At 42.2% G+C, this 16225-nt stretch overlaps 3 protein-coding genes across 3 annotated transcripts; all 3 read right to left on the bottom strand.

Moving 5' to 3' along the window:
* Window positions 1-4639: 4639 nt before the first annotated feature.
* LOC100821158 (cytoplasmic tRNA 2-thiolation protein 2) lies at window positions 4640-7515 on the bottom strand. The gene is made up of 8 exons (XM_003579173.4): window positions 7185-7515; window positions 6698-7046; window positions 6492-6578; window positions 6275-6396; window positions 6126-6204; window positions 5573-5967; window positions 5247-5326; window positions 4640-5131 (listed from the first exon to the last, which is right to left on the bottom strand). The coding sequence occupies exons 1-7, from the start codon at window positions 7490-7492 to the stop codon at window positions 5278-5280; spliced, it is 1389 nt and encodes a 462-aa protein (XP_003579221.1). The 5' UTR covers window positions 7493-7515; the 3' UTR covers window positions 4640-5131; window positions 5247-5277.
* Window positions 7516-8942: 1427 nt separating this feature from the next.
* Window positions 8943-12838, bottom strand: LOC100820856 (F-box/FBD/LRR-repeat protein At1g13570). The gene is made up of 3 exons (XM_010238794.3): window positions 9915-12838; window positions 9664-9798; window positions 8943-9570 (listed from the first exon to the last, which is right to left on the bottom strand). The coding sequence occupies exons 1-3, from the start codon at window positions 10851-10853 to the stop codon at window positions 9217-9219; spliced, it is 1428 nt and encodes a 475-aa protein (XP_010237096.1). The 5' UTR covers window positions 10854-12838; the 3' UTR covers window positions 8943-9216.
* A 2116-nt stretch (window positions 12839-14954) lies between these two features.
* On the bottom strand, window positions 14955-16037 carry LOC100846662. Its single transcript, XM_024463127.1, has one exon. It carries the CDS (start codon window positions 16035-16037, stop codon window positions 14955-14957), a length of 1083 nt encoding a protein of 360 aa, XP_024318895.1.
* Between the last annotated feature and the right edge of the window lie 188 nt (window positions 16038-16225).

The following is a 16225-nucleotide window of genomic DNA, read 5'->3' as shown; positions in this document are numbered from 1 at the left end:
TTAAAATCTATCAATGTCCCCACTCACGCATGGCTTAGTTGCTTGCATTTGGATAATTACTTAGTGGCATTTCGGGCCACGTTTATTTATCTAACTATGATTGGATTTGGTTGAAAATGACAGGGAAAAGGAGCAACGTGTATTCTCCATCCACACTCCATCCAACAAAGTATGCTTTGCCCCAAAACTTTTCCACACAGAAGAAATTGTATAAGATATGACAGGCAAACCCTAGCTAGAACCCAAAGATCTATCAAACAGGCAGGCTGCAGGCTCTCCACATTAAAAAAAAAACGATGTGGGGTAACGTTGAGAGGGTAATCTCAACCACCTCCCGGCATCATCTCCTCAGAGAAATCCTTAATGCAGCCAAGAGTTTGAAAAAATGCTGCATTTTCTTCTGCAGAAACATACTTAAGGGTGAGACAAAACACCTGGCTAGATTGGCCACTAATCCTTGTGGGCCCAAGGCTCCAAATCTTTCAAAGAAAACAAAGTGATATGTGACTTGAGCGACATAATACAGACACACAATGGTATCTGCTCAATAATCATGCAGCTACTCTCTAGCATCTTGTAAAACATGTAATTCTGCTACTGCGTATACTAGCACATCCAAAAATTATCTTCACAGTTGACAGATGTACACCTGTGCAAGATGGCTGCTAAGTTTTTATTTATCAAGATGGGTCATGTAATTAAAGTAAGGACATCTTTAGAACACATTAATCCGAAAGGAAGAATGAATATATAAGAAATTTTCAAAATTCACTGGAACAAATGACGAGTTTCTAAGATTCTTATAGAACTACCAATCCGTCTAAATTTTGGAGGAATTCTTGCACGAGGATAAATCTGACGGAAAAAATCATGTGTGTTTTGACTTTCTATTGTCCCTCTCGCGAAATACCTCAACTAAAACCCGTTCAAACTTCTAAGAACAATTCTCAAACTTGCAATCCTGTATGGTTTGCTCCATTTACTTTCCTCCATTAGAAGAAGCTATTAATCTTCTCAATGAGGAGCGTCGAATCTGCGACGGTAGACTTAACTGATGAAGCGTCGTCCGGTGATGCCTGCTTTTAGGCATATATAGTTATCTTGGATTTAACTGTATTTTTTTCTAATTAACTGGGTAACTCTGTTCGACTTAACTGATGAAGTGATAGATTGAAGTTCAAGACATAAACAATGTTCTACGCACATAACATGTTCCTGTTGATGAACTTGGACAAGCTGTCGCATCCACAAGTTAAACAATCGAGATATATTTGACAACCATAAAATAGATCAACGAAATAATATAATCTACATTTGAAGTGAACAAGAAGGCAGGATTCAAGGGCCAATGTTCTGGAGCACCGCAACAGTGCCAGTCCTGCACGCATCGTCCGTCCGTCCCCATGCATATATGCAAATATGCATGCCAAGATGCAATCTACTCCAGTTTACTACCATTTGCTAGCCAGACATTTGAATACACATGCATTGCTTTGCAAGGGAGGGAAGATGCCAAGATTTGGCATGGACTCACTAAGATCAAGGAGCAATGGACCACCGGTTTTTATTTCTAGTATGTATGATCTGATCCATGCATGATTCAGACAAAGCGACGAGGGAAAAGTCACGCCCTGAAAACGAAAGGGTGGATTGATTCAATGCAATAGTAAGAATTTCAAGTTTTCAGATGCAAAGCTCTCTTGAAAAATATAATACTTCCTTCGATCCAAATTAATTGTCACAACTTTGTCTAGATAGTAGATACGCATGTACGTGTGTAGGTACATGCATATTTAGACAAAGCCGCGACACTTAATTTGGATCGGGGATAATAATAATACTCTTGGGTCCGTATGGGTCGCCCTTTGATCGATCTAGATTCATACTCAACATTAATTTCTTTTTCAAAAAGAAGGGTATCCCTCCGATCTCTGTATCGGTCGATACACATGGCCAACTCAATGTGAACATATGGAATCCTCGAAACGGCAGCGTCTCCAAAATTGTGTAAGAAAATGATGAATTTTGACAATGTCATGGGCTCATGGCCATGTCGATGGATCTACGTACGCACTGTGACCGACGGTCCTGGAGCGTGGATGGAACCGGCCGGCACGCTGCATTTAAGGTTGTACAAGCCCCAGTGTCCAGCAACCTCTGCCATGGACAAGCAATTGTGTTGTGTTGTTGTACATGGTACAAACCCTGTCCTCTGTTCCCATCTGCACATTTTCTTTTCTTTCGACACACAATTTATGGATCGCACGGCAGCAGCAGCTATAGGTATGCGTCACAGATCAAACAAACCCAGGACACATCCTATCAAGGCCCTACCCTCTCCCCCTGCTTGCATAAACCCAGCCTTGAATTCAGGTTTCCCCCAGTCCCCACTAGAAGAGAGAAATTAAGTTGCAAGAGAGAAAAGAGAGAGAGAGATGAGAGGCCAATGATCTGCATATTCTAGCTGGTGTTGCAGCATTCTGCAGGAAATCAAGACACAAATGTTGACTTGGACCTCATTCATCAGTGTTTGAAATTGGTAGGCAAACCTAATGCATATATCTATACCATTATATTAAATTCGAAACGGTGGTGATGGTACGGGCGTCGCTGCGGTACGTCACTTTGCCAAAATTACGAATATGCCACCACTGTCCAGGGGTGGACGCGGTACGTCACATTTGTTCTTCCGTAGCAACGCACGGGGCTTTTTGCTAGTATATATATATATATACACATATGTAGGAATGATAGTTTAAGCAATTATAAACTAGAGAAGAGTGGGGGGACTGAGGGGAGAGCTCTCTAGGCTGGTGCCAGATCCCATTGTGGTGAAGCAAGGGCTTGAGAAACTATAGGAGGTGCTATCGACCATGCCACTTGTTAAAGATCTCTGCCCACTTATTAGAAATGTTTTTCTTTGACCAATTCCTCAAGGTTTTCTGCAGGATGGTAAATAAATAAATTTGAAGGGGTAGCTAGGTTTGGTCATGTCAATGTCACGATGTCAATGAAAACAGGGACGACTGTGCCAATCACTAGTGGACACCATGGCACTTTGCTTGTGAGAATGAAGCAGGCAAAAAAGTGGGCATTAGGGAGAAACTCTTGCCCACTAACCCACTACAAACACAGTGGCTAAACTCTACTAGGGTGCCAAACCTGGGCATATGCTAGTTGTAGCATTAGCTCATCTTAGCCTTTTTGAATAAGCAACACACCAGTGATGCGCATGGACTTAAGATATGAAGCAAATTAAGGAGAGGAAAAAAAACATACATTTGGTAGCCCTATTTACCTTTTGTTTTTTAGGCCTATTTGGGGGTCATCCTTTGCTGCCCAAACAACAAACAATTGCTTCTGAATCAACCCAGTGAAAAGGCTCTGCTGTTTGTAGTAGTACACATAGTAGTACCATTGCATTGTCAATGGACAAGAATGCCTCCAAGGACAGATTGATTGGATAGCTCAGAGCAGATTTTGTGCCACCCATGCTGCAAAGATTTCAATGCATGATAGTTCAAAAAAAAAAAATTCATTCCATGAGTTTCACCAGCAATTTTTGTGGCAATTGCAACAATTACCCATTACACTTTGGTAAACATGATCAAGGTAGAAAAATAATAATAAAGCTTAAGTTATCCAATGACTATCCTCTCACCATTGAATATTCATTTGGTAAATAAGATTTAAGTGTGACAAACTATATGTTCATTGATGATTATCCTCCCACGTTTCGTTGGAATGCAATAATATATCACAACTTGTAGTCCTTCACAGACAAATTTTGCCGTCCCATGATCAATACTCTTATCATGTATGATGCTACAGTACTACTCTTACAAACATTTTGAAAATCTGACGACCAGAATGCATCAACATCAATCAACATTCATAAGCCCTGTTGTGACCATAAAAAATGAAAGCCCGTGTAGGCCCTTGAGAACTTTAGGTATGCACTTGCCTTGCCATCATTGATGAAAAGCTGGATAAGTCCTTGCACGTAGGTTAAGATTACCAGCCAGGCTTTATACCAAACCAATCAGGTTAAAGTGGCTAACCAAAAGGTTAATATTTTACAAAGCTTTAACCTAATAATAAGATAGCTTCCCAATGTTTGACTGGCATAATGGTTCAGCAGCACCAAGACCGAGCACATGCACATGCATGCATACAAGCATGTGATGCACTTCTCTTTATTTTGTTTGGCAATAGATGTTCTATTAATTTTGTTCGAAAAGAGAATCCACTCTAATACACACACTTGTACATATACTGCTCAGTACATGAGACAATGCACCTAAATGCAAAAGAAAATTGACAGTCAAAGAACTGTAGAAAAAGACTTACTCTGTCAGAAAGCAAAAATGTAAGAGTAACATGATAATGTAGCAAATACACGCTGATAATATAGTTATGCAGATCATAGTGCATGAGGGACCACTGTTTTGTAGTGGGCTTACCAGAATTTATTGTTTGTGATGGACTGATGGGTGATGTGTAGGCTTGTTTGTCATTTTGCATTGCTAATTGGGTGTGTTCTTCAATCTTCCAAGATTACCAAGGGCCAAGATGAAGTATTTATGACATGGTTATTCCCAAAAGGTTTCTTTTAAAGGACATATTACAAACAGAAGAATCAAGTACAACGGTGTAAAAGATTATAACAACATCAATACAAAGCTTCTATACAGAACATACCATTATCTATATTTTTTTGATTTTTTCTTCTAGATAGAAGGATAAATTCATCTGTTACAACCTTTGCAGGCAAATAGTCGGCACAATAGATGAGGCCAATCAGTATACTGTAACCACGTGGAAGTTGGAGACCTTCAGCTACAAAAAGTCTGTGGCCTAATATCATGGAAACTTGCTGGCGAGTATTGGCTTTGCTTCAGCAGTCATCACTATATATATATTTCGGACAAGTTTTAAATTTGAATAGCAAGGACTTACAGATACAACAAGAATTGAATACAAAAGACACTGTTTGGTATTTGTAAGTGTATTGGCATAAGTCTGAACAAACCAGTGTCATACTAGATGGAAACACTGTTATCCCAAGCAATTGGTTTATGCCATGGTTTGTGAGGCCCAACTGGGAAGGAATCTATGCTGGCTACTGGCACTACAAACAAAACAATAGCATACATGTCAGTATAAAAGCAGCAACCAAATGTTAAGACATGCAGAAAAACTGTGACTGCACAACACTAAATCATGAGGCGAAGATTCTTTCTTACAGTAAGTTTTGGATTCACTCAATGAACAAGTTCAGTTTCCATCGTCATCGTCTTCCAGAAGATAATCATCTATTTGATCTCTGAAATAAAAGTTATCAACAGCTCATTGAATCAGTGTGCTATAGGAATGAGCAAGACAACAAATGAACAGATTAACGGAACAACCGCACACCATAGAAATAAGTGGTAACAATAAATTAAAAATTATCCTAAAAAAGAAGCTGCAACATTGATTGGCTCAATGTTTTGACTTGCTAAACTACTGGTAATATAGACTACAGAACCAAACATAATGAAGCGGCCCATAGAAGAGACATTAACCTCACCTTAGCGAGCTATGCCTGGCAGATGCAGTATCCACTCTCTCAGTCCAGACCTTTGGTAGGAGTGAAAAGAAATGGTCATACAAGTTCACACCTCCTGGTAGTATCTGAAAATGACAGCTTTGACAACAATAAGCAGTATAAAGATCAGTTTTCTTCTGAGCCTCGTGCTTTGCGCTTTCCAACTTCTGGAGTTCTGATTCACTGAATGGACTTCGACATATGATGCAGAGAACTTCAGAGAAAGTGGACTCATCGCTATCAACATTCTGGAACTTGGGACGTAACCGCGATGGCAGGAAATCATGATAGCCATTTGCTGAGAACTTGTTAAAAGAGAATGGCTTAAGCTTTTGTGCAGTTCTTACAATAGTATGCTCTCGAGATGGATTCTCCTCCTGTAAATGGAAATAATGAACTGATAGAATACAACTCGCACTTGCCCCCAAGAAATTCTAAACAAGAATGTAGTTTGATCTCCAGTTCAATTCGGTATCGGTGGATTCAATGTTGGTATGTAAGTCCACTGTGCCATGCAAGGAACTGACTTACTTACCCTTAGTCGTGCAACGAAAGATGCAACCAAGCTGTTGATGCTACTGCAAGGCTTATCAAGAAGTTGCAGTGTCTTCAATCTAAGCCAACAACCAGTTAGAATTAAGAACAATACTATTAAACAACAGAAAGCAAAATTTATCTTCTTACCTATCAAGTTCGCAGAGTAGGGTAAGCTCTTGGGCCAGGCAATCACGGAGTGGAATAACCACAGGAACTTCCCACCGTGTATCAACATATTGGACATCAGCTGGTAAAGAATAACCTTGGCCCTGGACATCATTATCAATTCACTAAGTTCTCTGATGTTTTCTTGATGAACTATCAGCAGGCAAGGAAGTCAGAGAAATCAGCATCAGTTACATACCTTCACTGTGGCGGAAAGCACATGGCATGCGATTGCAGAAGCACATGATCCCAGCATGATCTTGGTGTATCCATTTTCCAGTGCAATCTGAGCAATTCATAACCATGGAACAGTAAATATGACTTTGGTCACCGAATGGAAGGCGTCACTTAAAAATGTGTACATTCATTGCAAAGGAAACATGCACAATTACTGAAGAAAAGGACCTTCTGCAACGCAAGCATGCGCAAGCACCGGAGGAAATCCTCCCTCCCAGTGTCATCATCAACCATGCCGACTAGCTCCCTCAGCCTGCCCTCCCCGTCCACCGATTCCGTCGAGAAAACGTCCTCAAGAGGAGCAATGTGCATCGCTTTGTCAGCTGGCAACAAACTCGACACAATTGACTTGATATCTTCAATTGCCAACTCAACTTCGTGTCTCGGCTTCGACGAAAGGATGCTCTCGTCGACAAAGGCTGCCCCCATGCCGAAGACCGGCAGGGCCTGCGAATTGCTCGCATCCCAGCTCTCGATTGCCTTGGACCGCATCTCGTGTATGAATTGCAGAGCCACCCTACAATAAATACGCAACGATACTTCATTTCAAATGATCATAACAATTAACAATAACCGTGCAGAGTAAGCAACTTGGAGCAGTAACTTTTTTTATTAGAAATCACGCAAAAAAATGTGCGGGGAGGGGGGAGTGAACCTGGAGGCGGGGCCGCCGGAGAAGGCGAGGAGGACGAAGTCGGTGGGCCGCACCATGGCGTTGCTGGTGACGGCGAGCTTGAACTTCCCGAACAGGTGCGCGCGGAGGCACTCGCCGCACAGGCCGACGCCTCCGGCAACCGCGACGACGGCGCCGCCGCCGCACTTGCCGCAGGAGGCACCGGCGCCGGTCGCTATGGAGATACGGCCCAACTGCTTCTCCGGAGCATCATCGGCGGCTGAGGCAGAGGAGCAGTTGGCCCCGCAGCCGCCGCCGCCGCCGCCGCAGGAGGAGGAGTCACCGGCCATGGTAGGAGGAGGGTACGGGCGCCTTCTTCTTTTGCTTATACAGTATCTAATGGGCTCTGTATTGGGCCGAATCAACTGATAGTTTCAACCCAAATGGGCTGAAACCACATGAAGGGTCCACTGAGGACTTGTTTGGAATATAAATTTTTGGCATAAATCAAACAATTCATTTAAATTTTGCAGCCATAAAGTTCCCCAAGAAAAGAGTATGCAACTTAGAACCTGTACCATTTGATACATAATAATTCAGCTAATTTTCCAAAGCGAAGTACATACCGATTGTTCCATCAGTTCATATATATCCCAAACCTTGGTCTTTTTTATTTTGCCTTTCTGTGTGAATCAAATAAGATAACTATTAATAAAAATATTTTTTTCCTATTTAGAATAAACAAGAAATTTCTAGTTAAACACATGATTTTTCATGTGCAGCAAAATGCTATGTGGACCAAAATTCATAAGCTGTAACTCTAAGCCTATCTCACCAATTCACACATCTGGAGGAATATTGAAAATTAAACATTTGGTCACACATCTGGAGGAACATTGAAAAGTATGCAAGGGCGGTATTCTTGAACCAAATAATCTATTTCCAAAGTATCGTTAAGATGAAACCATAATACTCACTTCAGCCCATATTAAGTGACTTTTTATTACATGTATCTAACGGTTTTTAGGCATAGATACATTTATATTTGGACAAATTTGAGTCACTTTATATGGGATGGAGGAGTAAAAGGACTGGTATATTCTTCATGTAGAAAGAATTCTGATTATCTCAACCCCCAAATGCATAGAAAATTATTACTTGGTTTCCTGACCTGAGATTCCTTCTGAACTGCTGGAAAATGGCAAATTATCACGAATGGTATGCACTTGAGCAGCACGACAAAGGGAAATTAAACTAATATATGCAGTATGAATTCTCAATATTATGGATCTACTGTTCCATAGCACATCACATAATAAAACTCTTGGACGCGAGATAAAACAAACAAGTACATTATCTCCTCTGTAACTTTGATTCCAAACAATATAAAATCTTTGGCACAGATATTGGAGTAGATACAAGTTGAGGTTCAGTATAATAAAAACTCTAAATAAATAATTACAAACACGAGAACCAATAGTGGTTTGGAGAAAACACGAATTGAGAAAGGCAAGAATAATTCTTTATTTCTTTAGAAGACCAAACTTAGTTTTGACATCTACATTTGAAGGGATCAGCTAAATCCAACATGCGGGTAGGCTTGATACATGAAACAAGACAACAGAGACAGCCATCAGTAACAATCAAGCAACTTTTAGGATCAGAATTTTAGAATCTAGTATGCATTCGCTCTTAAGTACTTCAATTTTGTCAGTGTTTGGGTATCTCGGTTGAGAAAACGTCACAATTTGACTGAAAGCACAAAAAAACTAAAATGGCCGCCACAAACTTCAACAAACAATGCCAAATAGTGGTAAGTAGATTGAAGTAAGGCATGCTTGTTCATCAACCAGAAAACTATATGGAATAGTTCAAGAATACAACAGGTTTACAAATAATGGTAAATGCTGCGGCGGTGGAACAATACTCAAACAGTTCCCTCTTGGGACACAAACACTCCTGCTGCTAAGCTCAACCATTCCCAGTGGAAACTAATCAAGTTTACAGAAGGCACAATATGAAATTGGCTGATAGTCAAGAATAGCTCCAAAACGGACCAAGCCCAGTTTGAACGTCAACATACGAATGGATCAGTTAAATCCAAATCACAGGCATCCTTGATATCTCTGCTATTACGAATGCATCTATCAGTTCTAAATTGAAACTGAGCACCTCTTGAAGCCCTGTTCTCTAGCTGAAGTTTCCTATACTGCTCTGCCAAGAACTTCTCATTGTGGTTTCCCACTCCAATCTGAAGCGTCATCAACTCGAGCACCCGCGCGTTAAATACAAAGAATGTAAGAAAGCTAACTTCCGACCTGGTGCCTCGATACCGTTCAAACACTATTGTCTTCAAACGGATGTCAAGACTTGTGATCAGATCCCGGTGCTTACGACGCCACAAATTGCTTGCCCCTGGTCCAGATGACTGAAAAGGACATAAACAAATATAAAAAAAATAGCCACTTCACAACAAAAGTACGTCGAAAGAGCAGCTGCACTATTAAAGACGAATCATCACCTGAATGTACAATTTCTCCAAGCACGGAAAACATCTCATGAAGTAAATAACTGTATCTAGACTAAGAACAGTCATATCGACAGCTAAAATCTGGACAGTACGCACCACCGTTGCTAGGCCATCAACGTGCAATCCCTTTATCAAGAACACAAGAAAACATTAGGTTGTCTGCACAAATATACAATTTCTCTGTGCACACAAATGCTGTATAGAAGCCATGTAAACGCAAGAAGTAGGAAAACCTTAGCTACCTGAATAAAGGTGGAGCTGAACAAGATTTTGGTGGAGTAAGCCTGACCCAAAAGGTAACGAATAGTCTTCAGCTTAGGTGCGCAGATTACTGAAACCTGCAGATCACTCCATTGATCAAGATGGAGCAACCTTTCGAGACAAGGGGCATTCTCGATGATAAGTTCCCCAAATTGGAGGAGACAAGTTGTCCAAGGACAACGAGCATGCACACCGATACTTCTAAGGCTATGGGAGTTGATCCGGACGCAACGAAAGCCAAAGCTGTAGATAATGAGCAAGCACTCAAGAGCGGGGCAACCAGCAATCATGTGGTGCAACGAAGACTCCGAGATGCCGACCATTTTAAGTGTGAGTTTCTCTAGCTTTGGGAAGTGAAGCCCTTCAACGGTGCCGTCAGGGATGTTCCATCTTTCGATGGTTGCAACACGGAGGGTATTAGAGAAGCGGAAGACGGATGCTGGCAGCGGCTCCAACTGTTGTTGCATTAGAGGGGTTCTGTGAACCAATAACAGGAAGTCGGCTAGGTGCCATTTGTTCATGGTGAATGATAAATCGAGCTCTTGTAGGTTATCCAGAGCAGGGGAACGGAGCCAGACATCTAAAGTAGCTGCTCTATCACTGAGGTAGTACGAGGGGATGCAAAAGTAGCGACCAGGGCCCAAGTGAGAGGAAAGGATGTCTGATATGATACCAGCGAGTTCATCTCCATCGAAGGGGAGTCCATGGTAGTTGAGATTAAGAGGGGCCGAGTGCCATAGGTGACGCCATCGAGATGCGAGGATCTGGGTGCGGGAACCTTCCTTCGTTGGCAGGAGGGAGATGATCTCACCAAGGACGGCGTCAGGGAGATCGCTGATGCGATCGATCCCTTCTCCATCTTCATGCTCTCCCGGCGACACCAATCTCGTCCTCTTTGAACTAGAACAGCCTGCCTCCATCTCCACCTTCAAGGGGGCGAGAAGGAGGCTAGGGTTTGCTTCAATGCAAGAATGTTCGGTGTTGGTAGGATCAAGAGAGGATGCGACGGCTAGGAGTCGGCGGAGCCGAGCATCAGATGGGGAGGAGGGGGAGGGTGGCGACGGTGCGACCGGTGGAAATGGATCTGGATGCTGAGTGTTTCCTTTTTAGAGAGAAAAGGGACTGCGGTTGAGTGGAAATGGATCTAGATGGCTAGGGTTTCTTCTTGAGAGAGAGAAGGGACTGCAAGTGTTGTAGAGAGGCTGAGAAGAAAAGGCCCAACTGACTCTTAACATAAAGGCCCAAGACAAAAGGCCTGAAGGACAGTGGTCCGCGCAATTCACGGGCAACGTCAATAGTATAATACTATTATATAAACAAAGTTACAATATCCATATATTTATTATTATGACAATTGAAGACTACAATTCTAACAATAAATGTTGAGCACATGAAATGATTCTCAACAATCTATTATGAATTAGGCATATTGCGGCTCTTTTGATATGTCTAATGGGTAACACGGAAATATGCAAAACATGGATCAAGCGAGGGCTAGGAGTTTCCGGAGCCGAGTATCACAGGAGGAGGTAGAGGGTGGCTGAGGTGCGGCCGGTGGAAATGGATCTGGAAGCTGACTGTTTCCTTCTTAGAGAGAAAAGGGACTGCGATTGAGTGGAAATGGACCTAGATGGTTAGTGTTTCCTTCTTGAGGGAGAAAAAGGACTGCAAGAACTGTAGAGAGGCTGAGAAGAAAAGACCCACCTGACTCTTACTATAAAGGGCCAAGACGAAAGGCCTGAAGCACAGTGATCTCCGTAATTCACAGGCAACGTCAATAGTATAATACTATTATGTAAACAAAGTTATGACATCCATATATTTATTAGAGAAAAGTATATTTTCGGCCCTCAACTTGTTGAAAAGTACGCAAATGGGCCCTCAACTTTTTTTCGTACTAAAAGAAGTTGAGGGACCATTTGCATGCTTTTCGACAAGTAGAGGGACAAAAACATACTTTTCTCTATTTATTATTATGACAATTGAAGACTACAATTCTAACAATAAAAAAGTCAAGCACCTGAAATGATTCTCAACAATATATCATAAATTAGAAATATCATGGCTATTTTGATATCTCTAATGGGTTACACGCAAATATGCAAAACATGAAATGGATATTATTGACATGGAAAACATAAATTTACCAGCACATGCATATATAAGCATTGTAACACAGTGAAAACATGCTTTCGTAGGAAAAGAAAACAACATGAATCATACAACATATAAAAAGATGAAAGGTCAAACTTTGTAACTAAATTAGCATACAAAAATAAAATCTTGCAGTAGGAAATTACAAGTCTTCAGTTTCCTACAATAGACGATATTATATTATCAACACACCGAAATTCATATAGTAATCTCCCTGTATATGCTTCATGGTTCAAGCGTTAGGAGAAATAATTAGATAACATTATGTCTCGACGATGTACTTGATCCTTTCCTCTGTTAAGGAATTTGGACTATTGTTCTATATGCGGCTAGGAGATCGATTGTATAAGTCAAAACAATATCAACAACTTATGACATGGCCATATCTATCAGACTATCAGTATCATCGCTCAACACAGACTCTGTTTTCTCTAGAAACCCAAAGTTGGAAGGACAGAACCTGTCCAACCAATAGATCAAATACAGTCCCGCTAACAAAAAAGAACCCCGAATGCAAGCACCCAATACAAATTTACTTCCATATACACCATCAGACGTGCAAGCTACATACAACAGCTCAAAAGGAACTACATCAAGCATATAACCAAATTTGTTTTTTTCTTTTCAAGATGCAGCAGCTTTTCTGCAGCAACAAATTGCCCAAGTGCTTTCAGTTATCTCTCCTACTTTCCTAGTACACACATTCAGTACAAACCAAGAAAAGGAATACTCACGATATTGGGGGGGGGGGGGGGGGAGTGAACCTTGAGTCGGGGCCGCCGGAAAAGGCGAGGAGGACTGGGACGGTGGGCCGCACCACGGCGTCTCAGCGTCTGCTGGTCACGGCGAGCTTGAACTTCCCGAACAGGTGGGCGCGGAGGCACTCGCCGCAAAGGGCAACCGTGAAGACGGCGCCACCACCGCACTTGACGCAGCAACCTGGCCCGGTGGCGATGGAGAGATGGCGCCGCCGCTGGAGGAGGCGGCGGCGGCGGTCATGGTGGGGACGGGCTCGTGGGGGTTACGGAATCTTTTGTTTCTTCCGCCTTCTTTGGGGTTGTAGTATATTTTAATGGGCTTTCTTTGCGGCTCTTAGTTGGGCCGGAATCAGCCGGTAATTTTTCGGAGTAATCTGAATGTATGGTGTCAGATTCTAGCACGGAGTAGTAGATTCTACCCGCTTGCCCTAAAAAAAAAAAGATTCTACCCGCTCAAAAAAATAAATGCTAACTTAGTAAAAATGGAATACATTTTTTATGAAGGAAGTACTTAAACTTTGCATAGTCGAGGTCGAGGTGGTGTTATTGCGAGGCAACTAATTTCCAATTCGTTAAATTTTCTGTTTCTTATTAGGTCGTCCACTAGCTAGTATCATCTATACGGTTGCTAGATACAGTAATTAATTAATCTGAGATATAGATGCGTGCCTCTTATTAAATTTAATTTGTTTGTGGATGGGAGCTTAGACAAAATAATTCAGATAATAGAAAAAACAGATCAAGGAGAAGCACAAGGCTGGTTCAGTACATTTCCGGATCACCCATAGGAGGGGTGGATCATGGTCTAACAATGATTCTCCGACCGTATGCTTGTATTATGTGAGCAACATTGTCAAATTAATACAACAATTTCTCTTGCTGACACATGGTTTGCCCCACAACAACATAAATCAGGCTAATTAACAACATCGACTACTGTAAAAAAACTGTTATCTCTTTCGGTAGAAAAAAAACTGCTATCTCTTTATTCAAAACAATAGCATAATTGTTTTGCAGCTTCGTGTCGGTTCTCATAGTTCTAAGAGCAAGAGCAATGTGGGGATAGCTAGAAAAATTTCAGGCCACGGGTGCTAGGAAGGAAAAACTGCTCCAACGTGGGCTCTGCTAAACTCCTCTTGTGGACCCACCTGTCAGAATAAAACAATGTAGTTCCCCCAATCTCCTTTGTCTCGGTCTCCTTCCTCTCCCACGAAATCCCCAATCTGCCTCAATCCTTTCTTCCTCAGCCTCGAATCAACCAAATCCACAGCCCCGAATCTCTTCCAAAATGCCAGATCCGATCTCCCCTTCAACAAATTCGTGGGCGGCTTGCCAGGCCAGCTCGATTTGATGCTCCCAACGACCGACGGAGATGGGGGATGGGGAGGAGATGCTCCGGTAGGCGGCTGCAGTCGCGTGCACGAACGAAGAGGAGGCAAGGCGCGCGGCGAGGTGCTCACGGGACGGACTCAGCCGCCGGACGAGGAGGAGGCAAGGCGCGCGGTGGCCGGACATGCGGCGAGGTGCTCACTGGACGGACTCACAGGCCGAACGAGGAGGAGGCAAGGCGCGCGGCGGCCGGACATGCGGCGAGGTGCTGCAGTTATACGATTGAACTCCTTAATTTGTTGCATCTAGATGTAGTTGGATGGTGATTTATTTTTTGTGCCATGAAATCGTTGGTTATAAACATGTACGAGCATGAACATGTAATAGTCTTTGAGCCTGAACATGTTAACACAATGTTGGATTTCATGCCAAATGAAAACATTATGGGTTAATAAAGGATACATCAGATTTCATCAGAATTTAATACCGTACAACATTTTTCACTAATAAAACATAAATTCTAGGCACCATCGGCTCCAAACTTTTGCCATATGTGCTCCACCAAGTCATCTTTTAGTCGACGATGCATCGTCCGATCACATATTTCAGTGTCTGTTTGAAGTACCCTAGCAAATTTTTGAATTGGACCATGACCGTATCCTATTAATGGCACTGGGTCGATGCCCTCGTCGTAATCCAAGTCATACCGAACTTGATAGTCATCTCTCTCATCCTCAACTATCATGTTGTGCAATATCACACATGCATACATGATATCTGCTAGTGCACTTCTATCCCACAATCGTGCTGGGTTGCGTATAATGCAAATCTTCGCTGCAAAACTCCAAATGCTCTTTCCACATCTTTTCTTGCTGATTCTTGATGCTGTGCAAATCTCTTATCTTTCTCACACTGCGGCAGGGGGATTGTTTTCATTAATGTAGCCCATTCTGGATAAATACCATCTGCAAGATAGTAGCCCTTCTTGTACACATTTGCATTGACCGTAAACTCTACTTCAGGAGCTCTCCCTTGCAGTAATTGTGTGAACAAAGTTGACTGATTTAACACATTTATGTCATTGTTAGACCCTGCCACACCAAAATATGCATGCCAAATCCAAAGATCATGTGAGGCAAAAGCTTCTAACATAATGGTGGATGCTCCAATATCACCACGAGTAAATTGTCCCTTCCAAGCAGTTGGGCACCTTTCCCACTCCCAATGCATACAATCTATACTTCCTAACATGCCAGGGAAATCTCGATTCTCGCCAACATGAAGTAAGTGTCTAGTGTCTTCACTAGTGGGTCTTCTTAGATATTCTTCACCAAAATTCTTCCTCACACCTCTTGCAAACTTGGTCAAGACCTCAATGGTTGTGCTTGCAGCAATTCTTAGATTTTCATCTAGACTATCAGCAGGGCAGCCATAGGCTAGCAGGCGCATGGCTGCAGTGCATTTTTGGTGTGGCGAATGACCAGGCTTGCCAAAGGCATCAAACCTTTGGCAAATATAAGGGGACCACTCACTAAGTGTTTGTAAAATGCGAAGAAATACATGCTTCCTCATACGATACCTTCGGCGGAATTGCTTGTCCGTGTAAACTGGGTTGTCGTCGAAGTAGTCAGCCATCAAGCGGAAGTGTCCAGCTTCACGGTTTCTTTCTATGTGCCGTCGAGATTGAGCTGCAGCTTCATTTTGTTGAGCCTCGGCCTGAGCTAAAATCTGAGCCTCTATCTCAGCCTCAACTGGGTCATTGATGAAGTCCCAAACAATCTCATCGACATATGTTGCAATGGTGCTATCTTCTGAGTTCTGAGACTCAGAATCTGTATGTGTAGTATCTGAATGTGTAGCCATTTTTCGTGTGAAAGGTAAGTACAAATATGTATGAAAGGACTATAGGTCTTGAATGAGGATAAGAGAGGAGTGGACTTCTGGATGAAACAGGAGCAGAGTTGTGAATGAAGGAGGAGAAGAGAGGAGTGGAGTTCTGAATGAAGGAGGAGAAGAGAGTAGTAGAGTTCTAAATGAAAGAGTTGTGCATA

The sequence above is a fragment of the Brachypodium distachyon genome, chromosome 4 (assembly GCF_000005505.3).
Source record: "Brachypodium distachyon strain Bd21 chromosome 4, Brachypodium_distachyon_v3.0, whole genome shotgun sequence".
Classification (NCBI taxonomy): Eukaryota; Viridiplantae; Streptophyta; class Magnoliopsida; order Poales; family Poaceae; genus Brachypodium; species Brachypodium distachyon.
This window is presented reverse-complemented; position numbering and strand designations above follow the sequence as displayed.